The sequence below is a fragment of the Indicator indicator genome, chromosome 3, assembly GCF_027791375.1.
Source record: "Indicator indicator isolate 239-I01 chromosome 3, UM_Iind_1.1, whole genome shotgun sequence".
Taxonomy (NCBI): domain Eukaryota; kingdom Metazoa; phylum Chordata; class Aves; order Piciformes; family Indicatoridae; genus Indicator; species Indicator indicator.
In genome coordinates this window covers 1,802,545-1,818,151 of record NC_072012.1, presented here as the reverse complement: position 1 = coordinate 1,818,151, position 15,607 = coordinate 1,802,545, and the positions used below count along the sequence as shown (strand labels likewise).

Genomic DNA, 15,607 nt, shown 5'->3' with positions numbered 1-15,607 from the left:
CATCCAGTCCAACCCCCCTGCCAGGGCAGGAGCACCCAGAGCAGGTCACACAGGAACACAGCCAAGCAGCTCTTGAATAGCTCCAGAGAGGGAGGCTCCACAACCCCCCTGAACAGCCTCTTCCAGGGTTCTGTCATTCTCAAAGGGAAAAAATTCTTCCTCCTGTTTCCATGGAACTTTCTATGCCTCAGCTTCCACCACTGCTCCTTGTGCTGGCATTGGGCATCACCCAGCAGAGCCTGGCTCCTGCCTCTGGGCACTCCCCCTGCACATCTTTAGCACCAGCAATGAGGTCACCTCTCAGGCTCCTCCTCTCCAAGCTACAGAGCCCTCAGCTCCCTCAGCCTCTCCTCATAAGGAAGATGTTCCACTCTCCAATCATCTTTGTGGCTCTGTGCTGGACTCTCTCAAGCAGTTCCCTGAGGTCCTTCCTGAACTGAGGTGCCCAGAACTGGACACAATGCTCCAGATGTGGCCTCAGCAGGGCAGAGTAGAGGGGGAGGAGAACCTCTCTCAACCTACTCACCACAGCCCTTCTAACCCACCCCAGGATGCCATTGGCCTTCTTGACCACAGGAAGAGATTATTCACTAGTCACTCAGAAAACTTGCTTGGTTTTGTGTTTTTAGCCAGACCTTATCCATTGAAGAAAAGAAAAGGACTTGCAGACTTCTTTTCATCCTAACTTGCATAAACATCAGGTCTGCTGTTAGATTTTTTTTTTTATAAAGATATTTAACTTTTGATGATTGTTGGAAGGTGGCTCTTAGATTTTGTGTTTGTTGAGGTGAGTATCCTCATCAGACTATATAATGGGCCCAATTTCAAGGTGTGAAAAGAGTCTTCTCTGGAGGCAGTAGCTTTAATTTCAGCAGAAGGCCCTAGGGGACTAGCAGTTGTCTTTTTATCCAGTATGGAAGACCACCCATTTCCTAACAATCCATTACATGGTCATAGCACTTCAAAGGTCCCGAGTGAATGCAGCAACTGCCTCTTACTGAGGTATCAGCAAGGGAAACTATGGCTATTGGTTAATTAGACCTTGCTGCTCAAGGAAGTCTAAATGAAATGCAAGCATCCCTTTGCAAACACAAGGGCTTGCAAGCTGGAAGCTCTCAGCTGCAGACCTGTAGATGTAGGTGGAAGTCCAGTAAAACTCCACAGAGAATTGTGATGTTTGAGAGACTGATATGCATCAGAAGAACGTTCCCATTGTTGACTCCTGCCCAAATGCTTTCCATACATCAACAGCCAACCAGAGCCTGGGCTGCATCCAGAGAAGTGTGGCCAGCAGCGCCAGGGAGGGGATTCTCCCCCTCTGCCCCACTCTGCTGAGACCCCACCTGGAGTATTGCATCCAGTTCTGGAGCCCCTGCTACAAGAAGGATCTGGAGGTGCTGGAAGGTGTCCAGAGAAGGGCCACAAGGATGAGCAGAGGGCTGGAGCTGCTCTGCTCTGGAGACAGACTGAGAGAGTTGGGGTTGTGCAGTCTGGAGAAGAGAAGGCTCCCAGGAGATCTTTTTGTGGCCTTGCAGTATCTGAAGGGGAATACAAGAAAGCTGGGGAGGGACTTTTTAGGTGTCAGATAGTGATAGGACAGGGGGGGATGGAGCAATACTAGAAATGGTTAGATTCAGATTGGATGTTAGGAGGAAATTCTTCCCCATGAGGGTGGTGAGACACTGGAACAGGTTGCCCAGGGAGGTGGTGGAAGCCTCATCCCTGGAGGTTTTTATGGCCAGGCTAGAGGTGGCTGTGAGCAACCTGACGCAGTGAGGTGTCCCTGCCCATGGCAGGGGGGTTGGAACTGGATGATCCTTGAGGTCCCTTCCAACCCTGACAATTCTATGAGTCTATAAAATTATGTCCACTGTGAAGTCAGTTCCCTTTGTGGAGAAAAAGCACTCTAAGCTACAGGTTTCACTACCTTTTCCAGGGCTCTACTTCAACTCTGACATATGGGAAAAGGTCCTTTCTACCTAATCCATAGAAGGATATTCACAACAGTCCCAAAATCAGTATAGTGGAAATATGCCAATTTCTCTTGTGTGTGTGCAAACCTGTGCACTGGAAGGACTGAATCTGGATGTAAAACATAATGCTAGCAGTTCAAGATAGGGAGGTTCCCAGTATGGGTGACAAACCCAGCAGGAATGTCAGTCAGACAATAATTAATTTTCCTTTAAACACAATAAGCAGGCAACCTGGATTAAAAATAACTTTGTTTTATTAGGACAAAGGCACACAGGTTTTCTTGTTAGATGATACACATTATCTTTCAGCTGCAATAGTCAGAACCTTCAACATCATTTTCACTCTGGTACCACCAAAAATGTCACAGCTGCTCCATGCTCAACACTAAAATGGATATTCAGTCACTTACATCTTAATGATGCTTCATTTTTTTAAAGGTATAAAAGGGATACTTAAAAACCATTACTCAGCACTATGATTACAGGACTATTTTCAGAGGAGAATTCAACTATCACAATGTTCCCCAGAACAGGAAAAAACCACAACTAGCCCTGAACAAGAGCAGTTACCTCAGAAATAAAAGCTGAAGGATTAAACTAACAAGGTAATGTACATCTGCTACAGCACAAGGAGGACTGGTAGGAGGAGATTTGCTACATACCTGGAAGATGATGAATGCTACTACAATGCATATCAGAGTCCTTTTTGTCTTGGATATATGTAAGTAAAGAAATGCTTAATATGAGAAGCAGAAATAGTTCTAGAAATGCTGGAGGCAATACCTTTTGACCTCTTGGTGCCAGAATGACTGGCACAGAACAGACACAGATGTTCACTACAAATCTAAGTAAATGCTAAGATCCAGAATTCATTTGTTTCATTTTAAACAAAACTTTAAAGTTAATAAACCTTGATTCCTCAATCTCAGAAGCTGCTTTTTTATCATTTTAAACAGAACTTTAAATTTAATAAACCTTAGTTCCTCAATCTCAGAAGCTGCTTTTTTATCATTTTAAACAGAACTTTAAATTTAATAAACCTTAGTTTCTCAATCTCAGAACCTGCTTTTTTATCATACTAAGTTACAGTCTGCAATGGTAATTTCTCCAGTGGAAAGAGTTTTTCTTATGAAAATGTCAGATGTTTATGGTCTTTAATACTGATGCAAACGGACCTACTCACTGACACAGAATCACAGAATGGTCCAGGCCAGAAGGGACCTCCAAAGCTCATCCACTCCAACCTCCCTGCACTCAGCAGGGACATCCCCAACTAGATCAGGCTGCCCAGGGCCTCCTCCAGCCTCTCCTTGAAGATCTCCAGGAAAGAAGCCTCAACTACCTCCCTGGGAAACCTCTTCCAGTGTTTCACTACCCTCACAGTGAAGAACTTCTTCCCGACATCCAATCTCAATCTGCTCTGCTCTGGTTTGAAGCCATTGTCCCTCGTCCTGTCCCTGCAGGCCTTTGCAGTCTCTCTGCAGCTTTCCTATAGCCCCCTTCAGGTCCTGGCAGGCTGCTCTTAGGTCTCCCTGGGGCCTCCTCTTCTCCATGCTGAACACCCCCAGCTCCCTCAGCCTGTCCTCAGAGCAGAGTTGCTCCAACCCCCTGAGCATTTTCATGGCCCTCCTCAGGACTCTCTCCATCAGCTCCATGTCCTTCCTGTGTTGAGGTCTCCAGAGCTGCACACAGTGCTCCAGGTGAGGTCTCAGCAGAGCAGAGCAAAGAGGCAGAATCACCTCTCTGGCTCTGCTGGCAATATACTTCTTGATGCAGCCCAGGCTGTGATTTGCCTTCATAAAGAGTCCCAGACAAAGCAATACTGACACTCAGTCGTGCGTTAATGGTAGCCACAGCTATCATAGAATCATAGAATCAGCCAGGTTGGAAGAGACCTCCAAGATCATCCAGTCCAACCTATCACCCAGCCCTGTCCAATCAACCAGACCATGGCACTAAGTGCCTCATCCAGGCTTCTCTTGAACGTCTCCAGGGATGGTGACTCCACCACCTCCCTGGGCAGCACATCCCAATGGCAAATCTCTCTGTGAAGAATTTCCTCCTAATATCCAGCCTAGACCTCCCCTGGCACAGCTTGAGACTGTGTCCTCTTGTTCTGCTGCTGGTTGCCTGGGAGAAGAGACCAACCCCCACCTGGCTACAGCCTCCCTTCAGGTAGTTGTAGACAGCAATGAGGTCTCCCCTGAGCCTCCTCTTCTCCAGGCTGAACACCCCCAGCTCCCTCAGCCTCTCCTCACAGGGCTGTGCTCCAGACCCCTCCGCAGCTTCCTTGCCCTTCTCTGGACACCTTCCAGTCCCTCAACATCTCTCTTGAATTGAGGAGCCCAGAACTGGACACAGCACTCAAGGTGTGGCCTGACCAGTGCTGAGTACAGGGGAAGAATAACCTCCCTTGTCCTGCTGGCCACACTATTCCTGATCCAGGCCAGGATGCCATTGGCTCTCCTGGCCACCTGGGCACACTGCTGGCTCCTGTTCAGATGCTGTCACCCAGCACCCCCAGGTCCCTCTCTGCCTGGCTGCTCTCCAGCCACTCTGTTCCCAGCCTGTAGCACTGCTTGGGGTTGTTGTGGCCAAAGTGTAGAACCCTGCAGTTAGTCTTGTTAAATTTCATCCCATTGGCCTCTGCCCACCCAGCCAGCCTGCAAAGGTCCCTCTGCAGGGACTCATGTATTTGTTTCCCAGTAACTGCCTTACCTCTTGGCTACTAATACTGATTTATTTCAATTCAAGCTGGAAATAGCTGCAAAGATCTTAAGAGAAAACACAAAATACCTGAGTTAGCCTCTCTCTCCCAGTAGCAATTGTTCAAATGTCAGTAAGTAATTTGCTCTCCAGTATGGCTTTTGGTACCTTTAATAGTAGCAAGTTCTTCATGCTCCATTTTCAACAAGTTGAAAATAGCTTTGATGTAGGTTACTCAGTTGCTTCTAACATATTAAAACCCCTAGATCTTTTGTAGTGCTTATGCCAATCATCCATCCTTCCACAGCTAATTCTAATACAGCTGAATAAAATCCCCAAACATTCTGTGATACTTTGGAATTCACTGATTATTACTCTGTTACCGTTTTCTCTCATTCTGCTTCCCAAATTCAGAGCCAATCAAACACAGAAATGACTCCGCTCCCAATGTGTAAACATACATCTGGCAACCAACCAAGAAAAATTTTGCTTTGAAGACAGAAAAAAACATTAATTTGCAAATACAGACTGGATCCTTGCAGTTAATAAACACATCAAGCAACACTGACCTCAAACAAGATTGCTTAATTAGTTACAAAATGAAAAACAAACCATTTTGGATTGCCTGTGCAAGCCACCAACATTTATATAGGATTGAACTGCTTCAGGGCATAAATCCCACAGGCAGTAGTGCAGATTGTCAATGATCAATTTATTTCCACACACTTTTATCTTTCAGATTGTCAATGATCAATTTATTTCCACACACTTTTATCTTTCAGCCCTGAGTGCAGTAACGTTTTCTGTTCTGTGACTACAACCTGCGCATTGTGTATTAGCAACACAGGGATTATGGTGCCCCTCATTACTGAAGTATAGAACTGTCCAGGCTGGAAGGGACCTCCAGAAGTCATCCAGCCCAACCTCCTCGCAGTCAGGGAGGAAATTCTCCCCCTCTACTCCACTCTGCTGAGACCCCACCTGGAGCACTGTGTCCAGTTCTGGAGCCCCTGTTCCAGGAAGGATCTGGAGGTGCTGGAAGGTGTCCAGAGAAGGGCCAGGAGGTTGGGCAGAGGGCTGGAGCTGCTCTGCTCTGGAGACAGACTGAGAGAGTTGGGGCTGTTCAGTCTGGAGAAGAGAAGGCTCCCAGGAGAGCTTCTTGTGGCCTTCCAGGATCAGAAGGGGGCTACAAGAAAGCTGGGGAGGGACTTTTTTGGGTGTCAGAGAATGACAGGACTGGGGGGAATGGAGCAAAACTAGAAATGGGGAGATTCAGATAGGATGTTAGGAAGAAGTTTTTCACTGTGAGGGTGGTGAGACACTGGCACAGGCTGCCCAGGGAGGTGGTGGAAGCCTCATCCCTGGAGGTTTTGAAGGCCAGGCTGGAGGTGGCTGTGAGCAACCTGCTGGAGTGTGAGGTGTGTCTGCCCATGGCAGGGGGGTTGGAACTGGATGATCCTTGAGGTCCCACCCAAACCCTGACAATTCCGTGACTCTGTGATTCTAAATCTGCCCTTCTCTAGTTTGAAGCATCTTGGAGAACAATTGCCATATTTGCTTTAGTCAATGAGAGTACTTTTCTGATCAGATTTTCTAGATGATCTAAGTTACCCATAAACACAGACGCTAGGCCCAAGTGGTATGGTATGAGTTTGAAGACGTGGTAGTTCAGAAATCTCCAAGGCACTTCCCATGCAGTTGATACTAACACCTTCCCCCACAACCCCACTCCCTCTGTTGCTGTCATCTTCATCCCCACCTCCACCTCCCCCATAAAGCTCCAGTAAATTAATTTAGCCTAGTCTTAGTCTTACAGTTGGAAGGGGGAACTTCAGCCTTGTCCCTGACTGTGAAGATTGAAACTAAAACGAAATTACCATTGGATACAAAAGGAAAATAATGCTAAGGTCTACCTAATTCTTTGGCTTGCTAATGGGATATAGAGCAGAGGCAGAAACAGCTCTTGCTCTCTTTTCTATATCCCATTAGCAAGCCAATGAAATCCACAGACCTTAGCATTATTTTTCTTTTGCATGGTAATTTCATTTTAGTTTCAGCCTTTGCAGTGAGGGTACATTAATACCTAGCTTCAATCAGGCATCACAGAGCCTTCCCAAGTGCCCACAGAGAGCTCTCTCTCTGCTTTTAAATCACACAGCTGAGAGCAGCTGAGGTGTGGGAGTGGCAAGGATGTGGACAGAGGTTACTGAATGGCTGGTAAGGCAGCTAATTTATCACCTTCAAATCACCTGGGATAAAAACTTACCTGTTTGAGCTTGACTGTGAGGGTACCTTACTGAAATAGAAGAGAATGGCAAGAGATGACTAAACAATTGTTAACATTCTATGTAACACAGAATTTTTCCTAGAACCTCCTAAGCTTCTCCCTAGGGCCTGAAGATGTAAGTGGCAATGAACTGTTCTTGGCATACTTCAGTCTCAAAAGCCATCCAAACCTTCCAAGCTGCCAGCAGAAATGTTATGCTTCAAGGTACAATTTATGGGCATTTTTAACTCCACAAAAAGCTTTCCGTTTCTATAATACAACACAACAATAATAAATGTTCCTGAGGTACTTGATCTGCGAGCTCCAAAAAGTTCCTCTGTTCCAGTTTCTGCCTGGAGCATCACTGCTTTCAAGTACTTGGAAACTTCCCTCACCAGTACCTCTTTGAGGCAGGGTGTCAGAAGTATTTCTGATAAATATTGCTCTCAGTTGGATGTCTGAGTTATTAAAAATAAAATAAAACGAAACAAACCACAATAAAGAAAATAAAATAAACAATAAACCAAAATAAAGTAAACCAAAGCAAACCAAACTAAAATAAACCAAAATACAATACAATAAGAAAATAATATAAAGAAAATAAAATAAACCACAATAAAATAAAATAAAATAAAACAAAACAAAACACAATAAACCAAAACAAAGCAAAACAAAATAAAACAAAAGAAACCAAAAGAAAATACAATACAATAAAGAAAATAAAATAAAGAAAATAAAACAAAATAAACCACAATAAAATAAACCACAATAATCCAAAATAAAACAAAATAAAATAAAAACTAAACCAAAATAAACAATAAACCAAAATAAAATAAAACAAAACAAACCAAAAGAAACCAAAAGAAAACACAATACAATAAATAAAGAAAATAAAATAAAGAAAATAAACCAAAATAAACCACAATAAAATAAAACAAAAAATATGATAAAATAAAACAAAATAAACCAAAATAAAATTAAAAAAATAAAATAAACCTAAATAAACTACAATAAAGCAAACCAAAATACAATAAACCAAAATAAAAGAAACCAAAATAAAATAAAACAAAAGAAAGCAAAATACAATACAATACAATAAAGAAACCAAAATAAAGAAAATAAACCAAAATAAACCACAATAAAATAAAATAAACCACAATAATCCAAAATAAAATAAAATAAAAAACCAAAGTAAACAATAAACCAAAATAAAATAAACCAAACCAAAACAAAATAAACCAAAATAAAATACAATAAAGAAAATAAAATAAAGAAAATAAAATAAACCACACTAAAATAAAATAAACCACAATAAACCACTATAAAATTAAAAAAAGAAAATAAACCTAAATAAACTACAATAAAATAAAAGACAATAAAATACAATAAAGAAAATAAAACAAAATAAACCACAATAAAGCAAAATAAAGCAAAAATAAAGAAAACAAAACAAAATAAAACAAAAGAAAATAAACAAAAAACCCCAATACCATATAATAAAGAAAATAAAACAAACAACAATAAAATAAAGCAAAATAAAGCAAAATAAAATAAAATAAAGGAAAATAAAATAAAATAAAGCAAAATAAAATAAAATAAAATAAAATAAAATAAAATAAAAAAATAAAACTTCTAATTTTGGTGTGCCTGCTGCTAACCAATGCAAACCAAGAAGAGGTAATGTGAAGAGAAGTCGATCTGGTTGATGTTCTTTGCTATTCATTGTGCTCTGGTTTCAAATGTCCATGGAAAGGTTATGGAAGGTCTCATTTCCACCTCTGTATCAGCAGCTGTGTGTTCTGCACCCACTCTAAGGGTGCTGCAGCACGACTGCCACCCCACACTGTCAATCACTAGCTGCATTTCTTGCCCAGCACACAGAGAAGGAAATCCAGAGGTTCTTCCAGACAAAGTTTCATATTTATTCAGAAGGCATACATCTCAACTGGTAATTTTATTAGACTTTTAATGAACCTGATAAAACAAGGGACTTCTTCCTGTTTGAACAATATTAAAAGCAACACTGATAGGTGTGTATTGCAGTTCAGACCATTTAAACCCCATGGGAAAAGTTTTAAATGGTGTCCACTGTGAAGGAAAAGCATCCTGGCATCCTGGAGTGAGTCTTGAAAAGCTGTGAGAAGCTCCTCCTCAGCAGAATACACAACTGCAAAACAACCTATCCTATATCCAAAACAATCCAAGGTGTAACAACCAGTTCTTGGATTTGGAACTCAGGAAACTCTCAGAGTCATTAAAGGTACATCATGGAAAAAACTGGCAAATCTGAATGGGTGACCATCATCATGTATTAAGGTTGTCTTGAAGTTTTAAGTACATGCACGCAAATTTCCTGATCCCAAACTTCAAAATCATCAAGAGAAAGCCTGGACCCTATGAAATGTTTTCATTTCTGGTGTCTGGTGACTCAAATGGCATTGTGAGCAGGACTGAAAAGTGTGCTGTGCTGAGGTGAAATGAAGTACAGCAAATTTCAGCCTGACAGATCGAGGTCTGTGGCTAATGTCAAATGAAAATTTTGTCTACCACCACATTATAGAAGAATCAACAGGTAGACTTCAGTGGATCTTAACATCTAAAATAGCCACTTTTTAAACACATTATTAGTTTAAAACAAGGGATAAATTGGGGTTTTTAAACCATTTGGTGTTTCCAAAGAGCAGGAATTGCTCTATGCACAAAAAAAAATGTTAATCGAGCTTAATAAAATGAAACATCCCAAAACTTCTATTGGTTATGACCACTACAAATTAAAATGACAGCATAAGGAAGAGCCTTGCAAAAGTGTCTTTGCTAAAGTGAAAGCTCCAGGCTTTGTCTGAATTCTCAAGACAGCAGACAAACTTACTGAGAGCAAACTTGCAGAACCTCCTTGCCAAAGCAAAAGCTTTACAACGAACCCACAGCACTCAACTTCGGTAGGATTCTAAGGACTCATTAATATTGATGCCACAGGTGAATCATTAATGCTGATGCCACAGGTGAACTCATTCATGTTGATGCCACAGGTGATTTGCTGGGGTTTTGGTGGTTTTCTTTGTTGGGTTCTTGTAATAAAACCTCCCCCCTCCTGCCAGAACAATGTTACACAGAAGAAAAAGTTGCTACTCTATACTATGGTCAGTCTTTCAGATACAGTAAAAAGCCTCAAGATACAAAAGTTTCAGAGCAAATCTGTCAATTGTTCTACGTAGGTAATAAGGCATCCACTTTACAGCTGTTTAAACAAAAAGAATGAAATCATTTCCCAAAATAGATTATTTTGGATCAGTGTAAACAAAGCTTGCAGGTATTTGCTTTCCATTCCTTTCAAAACTATACACCTGCATGGATTCAAAGGGATCTTGCTGCAATGGATTTTAAACTACTGTCATTGAGCCAGATGTAATCTGAAGATATAACCAGAAAAAAAAATCCAAAGAGTTTGGAACTTTGTATTTCAAAATATGTTTAAAAAAAAATTAAACAAAAATTTGTATCATTCATATGTGAAAGCTTAAAAATATACCCCAAATTTGATGCCATTTCATCAAACGAAGCAGAAACTACTATGAAAATAAAACATTCCTCTTGTTTCCTAACAATAAATATAAAGACAGTTATTATAACATACTGCAACACAGGAAATATTACTATATTGACCTTAATGTTCAATCAGTAGTGTTTAAATCCTTCACAGAATCGCAGAATTTCTGTGAGAGATTTATTTATTGTTCCTCATTGAGGCTTCAATCTTCTACCTTGTCAGCTGTCCAACAACTTTTAAGAGGGTTTTATTTTCTTGCTTCAATTGCTCATTTTCATCTTCTATATCATCTAGGTCCTGTGAGGAAAAACAGAAGAACAAACCCAAACGTTCCTCAAGACATAAATGCAAACTCTCAATCAGTAGCAGCAGGAATTTAGCATCTGAGGTCTGAAATTCAGGTTGGGAAGAATTCATGTCACAGTAGCTCCCCTTATATCTGTTAAACCAACTTTCTTCCAAGTGTTACTTCCATTAAAGAAAAACCACATTAATATTATATTCCCCATGTAGAAGCACTTTTACATGGGAGCATAATCAAAATTAAAGCTACAGCAGGAATTAATGCATTTAAAAATGCACTGGGCATGATTATTTTATTGGCATGCACACAGAGGGAGTGCACTGTGGCCTCTGATCCCTAGACTGTGCCTGGCTGCAACTTGTACTCAGCTCTGGGGAGGCCACACCTCCAGTGTTGTGTCCAGTTTTGAGCACCTCAACCCAACAGAGATGTGGAGGTGCTGGAGCCAGGGCAGAGGAGGGCAAGGAAGCTGGGAAGGGCCTGGAGAAGAAATCTGATGAAGAGCAACTGAAGGAGCTGGGGATGGTTAGTGTGGAACAGAGGCAGCTAAGGGAGACCTCATTGCTGTCTACAACTACCTGAAAGGATCTTGTGGAGAGGCTGCTGCTGGTCTCTTCTCACAGGGAATTAGTGATAGAACAAGAGGCAATGGCCTCAAGCTGTCACTGGGTAGGTTTAGACTGGACAGTAGGAAACATTTTTTGAGGGCAAGAGTGGTGAGGGATTGGAATGTGCTGCCCAGGGAGGTGGTGGAGTCCCCGAGCCTGGATGTGTTTCAAGGTGGTTTGGCTGTGGTGCTTGGGGCTATGGTTTAGGGGTGAGCCTTGTAGAGTAGGGTTCTGGGTTGGACTTGGTGACCCTTAGGGTCTTTTCCAACCTGAATGTTTCTGGGATTCTGTGAACTCTCCTGCTCACATATACACATCACTAGTTCTTACTGCAGGAAGACTTTCTTTCTATTTTAAATTAAGTATCAACATTTTCAGATTAAGTACTGCTGCACCATTGCTTTTTGTGTCTTCTGTGGAAAAAAATATAAAGATATTGTACAACTTCAGTCTAAACTGCTACTGAAAACAGACAACATATGCAGAAATAATTGGTGCTTAAGGCAGATAGCCCCCAACCCAAATGTTCATTCCTCTTTGTCTTGAAGAGCAGGCAGAAATGACTTTACTCCCAAAGGAAGTAAAATAAAGAGGCTCTCATTGAATTGGAGAGAAAAACAGAAATTGTGTTCAAAAATATCCAGGAAAATACAGAACACATGAACCCTTAACACCTAATACATACACAGGATACATGAAAACACCCCAAAAACCTTCCCTCCAACCAGACTAAACCACACACCCCAGCTGCTCCTTTTCTCCCCACCTGGGTTTTAACATCCACCCCAGGGCTCTTTCTTCCTCCCATTGCTAGGCTGGGTTCAGGCTGGCCAGGCATGAAACTGCCTCCCCTTAGTCCCTGGCATTAGACCAAACAGGCCAAGGTTGCACAGTGGAAATTAGTTTGGCCTTGAAGGCCACAGATAAGACTGGAACCATCCTCCCCCCACACCAGATAAGGGAGCTCCCTGCATCCAGGGAGGAGAAAGGAAAGAAAGAGAGAGACAATAACTTTGCAGTCAGATTGATAGAGCTGCAGGATTTATGTGAGGAAATACAGAGATTACACCTCCCAGGACACCTCCTGGACACTCTGCACCTTCTGGAGGTCTGCTTTGGGGTTCCTTTTTAAAGGCACCCAGCTCAAACTGGGACACTCTTCCACCAATTATCACATTTCCCCAGTTCCCATTTCACCTCTTCAGTTCCTACCAAGCCTTTTCAAGTCTTTGAAGTGAAAACCAGTGAAACTGATTGTTCAGTGTGAACGTTACTGCAGTAAAAAATTAGTTGATCGTACAAAACAACCCCAACAAACTAACATGGAAGAAACAGAGAAAGAATGGGAAAAAACCATGAAGATGTGTAAAAGTAATATCAAGGACAGCATTTTAAGGAGGAAAATGAAAGGCAGAGAAGGGAGGAAGAATCAGGATTCTCATGAGAGATCTTTGATGCCTTTTGACTGAAGTTTGCAAAACTCTGCTGTTGCCATGCTAGGTTAAACACAAAACAATAGTGAAGCTTTTCTCTCTTGTTATTTTAAGTGAAGTGCTGTTTGATACAGGAGCCTGTTTTCTAATTTCTTTTTAGTGGGGTCATTCCAGAAGTGCATGCTAGAGATACTGTGTTTAACTGGTATAGTGATTAACATAAGCCTCTTCAGCCTGCCAAGCCCAAATGCAGACCACACCACCTTTACCAATCTGGGTTTGCAGTGCAGGATCAGGAAATCCCTAGCAGAGATTTCTCTTTGTCTCCCAGAAGTGGTGCTGCATCACAGCTTGAATGCCTTCCAGGAGAAGCATTTCCCCCCTCTGACATAAAATACTAGTGACTTAAACACCTAAACATGAAAAGTTCTGGTGGCTGGCTACTGTAAATACACTTTTCTATGGAATTATAGGAAACACATTTTGGGTTTTCTCTCTTGTAGCTCAATAATTGTCTGTAAAGGACAAGACTTTTTCAATAAAAGCGTATTTTTTGAGTTCAGTATACCTAATAACTGTGTTTGAACTTGTTAACCTAGCCACCAGATGCCTCAATTAGAGCTTACCTAAACACCTTCTGTTTAAAACACCTTTAATTTACTCAAAATATTAAATGCCTGTGAAATGTTTATGTCACAAAAAATAGCATTCCAAAGACTGCTATGAGTAAGAATTTCTTCAACATGAGCCAGGAAAAAAAAAATATATATTGCAGTGTAAATATATATCTGCAGAAACAACAGACCAAGAGATGGAGGCTTTTTTTTTTTTTTGCCTCTCTGACATTTCAAACTCTTGCTGAAAATTCAAAAGTCACCAAGGTGATTAATGCTTTGGTTACAAAAGATGCAATAGCAGATAAGCTTGGCCTTTGCATGCCAAAGGAACTGATAAATACCAACTGAATTGTAGAGCCTCACTTGTCTGACAAAACTCCTGGGTCGTAATTGGAGAAAACTGTCCAAAACCCAGGACAGCTATTTCTTGGTATGCTGTGCGTTGAGTTTGAAAGAAGAGGCAGGAAGGAACCCTTTCTTTGGTAACCTTTTGCTGCTGCTAACATTTATAGCAATGAGAAACTCAGATATTCCAGTACCAGACAACATATGGAAGGTCACTGTGACAAACAGAAGTCACCTGCAAAAAGTAAGTTCTTGACCTGCCCCCCAAAGTAGTTACACAAATAAATACAAACTAAACCCCACTGTCCTCTGACCTTGCCTAGTGGATGAGAGTGCCTGAAACACAGCATAGATAATGCAGGGACTTTTAACCCCTCTTTGTACAGCAATACATAGGAAAGTAACTGCTTACTCTGTTTAATAAATCAATTTCTTCCTTCAGCTTTCCAATTAGTTCCTCTTTGTCCTGTGCCATCTTCACTAGTCTCACGTTTTCCTGTCTCTCCTTCGCGAGCTCCTAAAACCAGAATAGAAAATGAAGTTGGAAATGGAACTTTTGGCTTTAAGAGACAGGTTGAAGATGCTACCACTTGAAACAAAGAAAGAACAAACACACACACACACTTACCTGTGATTCCTTTTCTACAACTCAAATCTGTATCTTCAAGACATGATTTTATAGAATCATGAAATTGTCAGGGTTGGAAGGGACCTCAAGGATCAGCCAGTTCCAACCCCCCTGCCATGGGCAGGGGCACCTCACACTACAGCAGGTTGCTCACAGCCACATCCAGCCTGGCTGCAAAAACCTCCAGGCATGAGGCTTCCACCACCTCCCTGGGCAACCTGTGCCAGTGTCTCACCACCCTCATGAGGAAGAACTTCTTCCTCACATCCAATCTGAATCTCCCCATTTCTAATTTTGCTCCATTCCCCCCAGTCCTATCACTCCCTCACACCCTCAAAAGTCCCTCCCTAGCCTTCTTGTAGGCCCTTCAGATACTGGCAGGTAAAGAAGCACATCTAAAAAAAGTATTTTACCCCCAGCAAACCTGTGTGCTATCTCTGATTTCAGAGATAATGTTTTAATAAATATGCAACTTAAGCATGAATCCAAAATTGGACAGGGGCCCAAAACAGAAATAAATAAATGGAAGGCATCAGCTTCCCAATGTGTTATATTGGGAGGGTTATTTCTTTTTCTGTTTGTTTGGTTTTTGAGGGGGAGTGGGGGGGTGGGATGTGCTTGCTTGGGGATGTTGGGGGGAAGGTAGGGAGGTGTTCAAACTACCATTAACAAGGTAATCTGACTGTTAGATCTGTGGCCCTGCATGTGAGAAAAGATTAAAAAGTCCATTAGAAATTCAGAATTGTTTGTAGGAAGAATATATGAAATAACAAACATTTTGTTTTCAAGATGTATTTTAAATGTTTAAAACTCAAACAAACAAACTTTAACAAACTTTTAATTTCAGTATATATATATAAAAAAATCCAAATCAAGAAGTAGACCAGAAGCAGGGTTGCTAACTTTCTAAACAGCTAGGGAATCCCTTTGTCACCCAAGTGATTTGCCCTGTATTGGTGTCATGAGATACACAGAGAGAGAGCAGAGATCTGTGCATTTGAGTGTATTACAGGATCAGACAGGATCCTGTATTACAGAATGTTAGGGGTTGGAAGGGCCTCCTGAGATCATCAAGTCCAACCCCCCTCCCAGAGCAGGGCCATAGAAGCTAGGGCAGGCCACAGGAATGCATCCAGATGGGGCTGGAAAGTCTGCAGAGAAGGAGACTCCACAACCTCTC

General features: G+C 41.6%; 1 protein-coding gene across 1 annotated transcript in view; it reads right to left on the bottom strand.

Moving 5' to 3' along the window:
* Window positions 1–10,702: 10,702 nt before the first annotated feature.
* The window catches only part of PAWR (pro-apoptotic WT1 regulator), a 105,480-nt gene continuing 100,575 nt past the window's right edge, over window positions 10,703–15,607 (bottom strand). Inside the window, exons 5-6 of the mRNA XM_054399840.1 lie at window positions 14,212–14,316; window positions 10,703–10,789 (exon numbers count right to left, since the gene is read on the bottom strand). Coding sequence (XP_054255815.1) covers window positions 10,703–10,789; window positions 14,212–14,316 — 192 coding nt within the window. The remainder of the gene's footprint in view (window positions 10,790–14,211; window positions 14,317–15,607) is intronic.